Source organism: Trichinella spiralis, assembly GCF_000181795.1.
Source record: "Trichinella spiralis strain ISS 195 chromosome Unknown Scfld3056, whole genome shotgun sequence".
Lineage (NCBI taxonomy): Eukaryota > Metazoa > Nematoda > Enoplea > Trichinellida > Trichinellidae > Trichinella > Trichinella spiralis.
Window position 1 is genome coordinate 215 of NW_003529995.1, and position 732 is coordinate 946.

General features: G+C 34.6%; 1 protein-coding gene across 1 annotated transcript; it reads left to right on the forward strand.

Annotated features, from left to right (window-relative positions):
• Window positions 1-255: 255 nt before the first annotated feature.
• Tsp_14071 (conserved hypothetical protein) lies at window positions 256-729 on the forward strand. Its single transcript, XM_003368123.1, has one exon. It carries the CDS (start codon window positions 256-258, stop codon window positions 727-729), a length of 474 nt encoding a protein of 157 aa, XP_003368171.1.
• Window positions 730-732: the final 3 nt, after the last annotated feature.

Consider the following 732-nt stretch of genomic DNA (forward strand, 5'->3'; position numbering starts at 1 on the left):
AGCATACCGAAAGGAGCGGATAAAAGAAAAGAGAAAACAGAAACTGATAAAAAAATGGAAATGACGGAAAGTTCACCTGAAACAATTCCACCAGTCGCTGAAACAAAAGATGTAATTCCACAAATTGTATCTAACGTTGCGACAGAAGAAATAACCAAAGCAGCAGAAAAAATAAGACGGGAAGATTCAGAAAAAAAGAAAAGAAAACTGAAAAGAAAATCCATATCCAAAAAAGGCAGTGAAATGGAAAAAGAGATGTCAGTAAAGCAACATATGATGAGCAAAGAGAAATCTGAGACAAAATTGCGAACTCAAGTAACACCATTTCAATTGCAAAAGATTGCACAATTTATGGAAGAACAGAATATCGTGGAGCAAGTCGTTGCACAGAGGGATTTTAAAGAGCAGACTAAAGTAGAAGAAAGAATAAAAAAAGCAGACCCAAAAAAAAGAAAATCAAAGTCTGCAAAAAAGTATAAATCAACAAAAACTAAGAAAGAAAAGATAGAAATGATGATAGAGAAAGATATAAGCTCAAAAAAACAAAAGAGCAAACTGGAAGATGAAATTGTGCAATGGACACCAGAAGTGAAAGCACAAGCCACAGAGAGCAACCGACTAATTGACAGAATGAGCAGGATAAGACTGTCAGAGGAAAGAGAAAAAAGCAGCAGAAGATTTGGAGAGGAACAATCCAGAAAAGAAGAAGAAGAAAGTTCCAAAAAATGAAAT

Coding starts and splice junctions, on each gene's coding strand:
- Tsp_14071 (XM_003368123.1), top strand. CDS start 256: ATGTCAGTAAAGCAACATATGATGAGCAAAGAGAAATCTGAGACAAAA.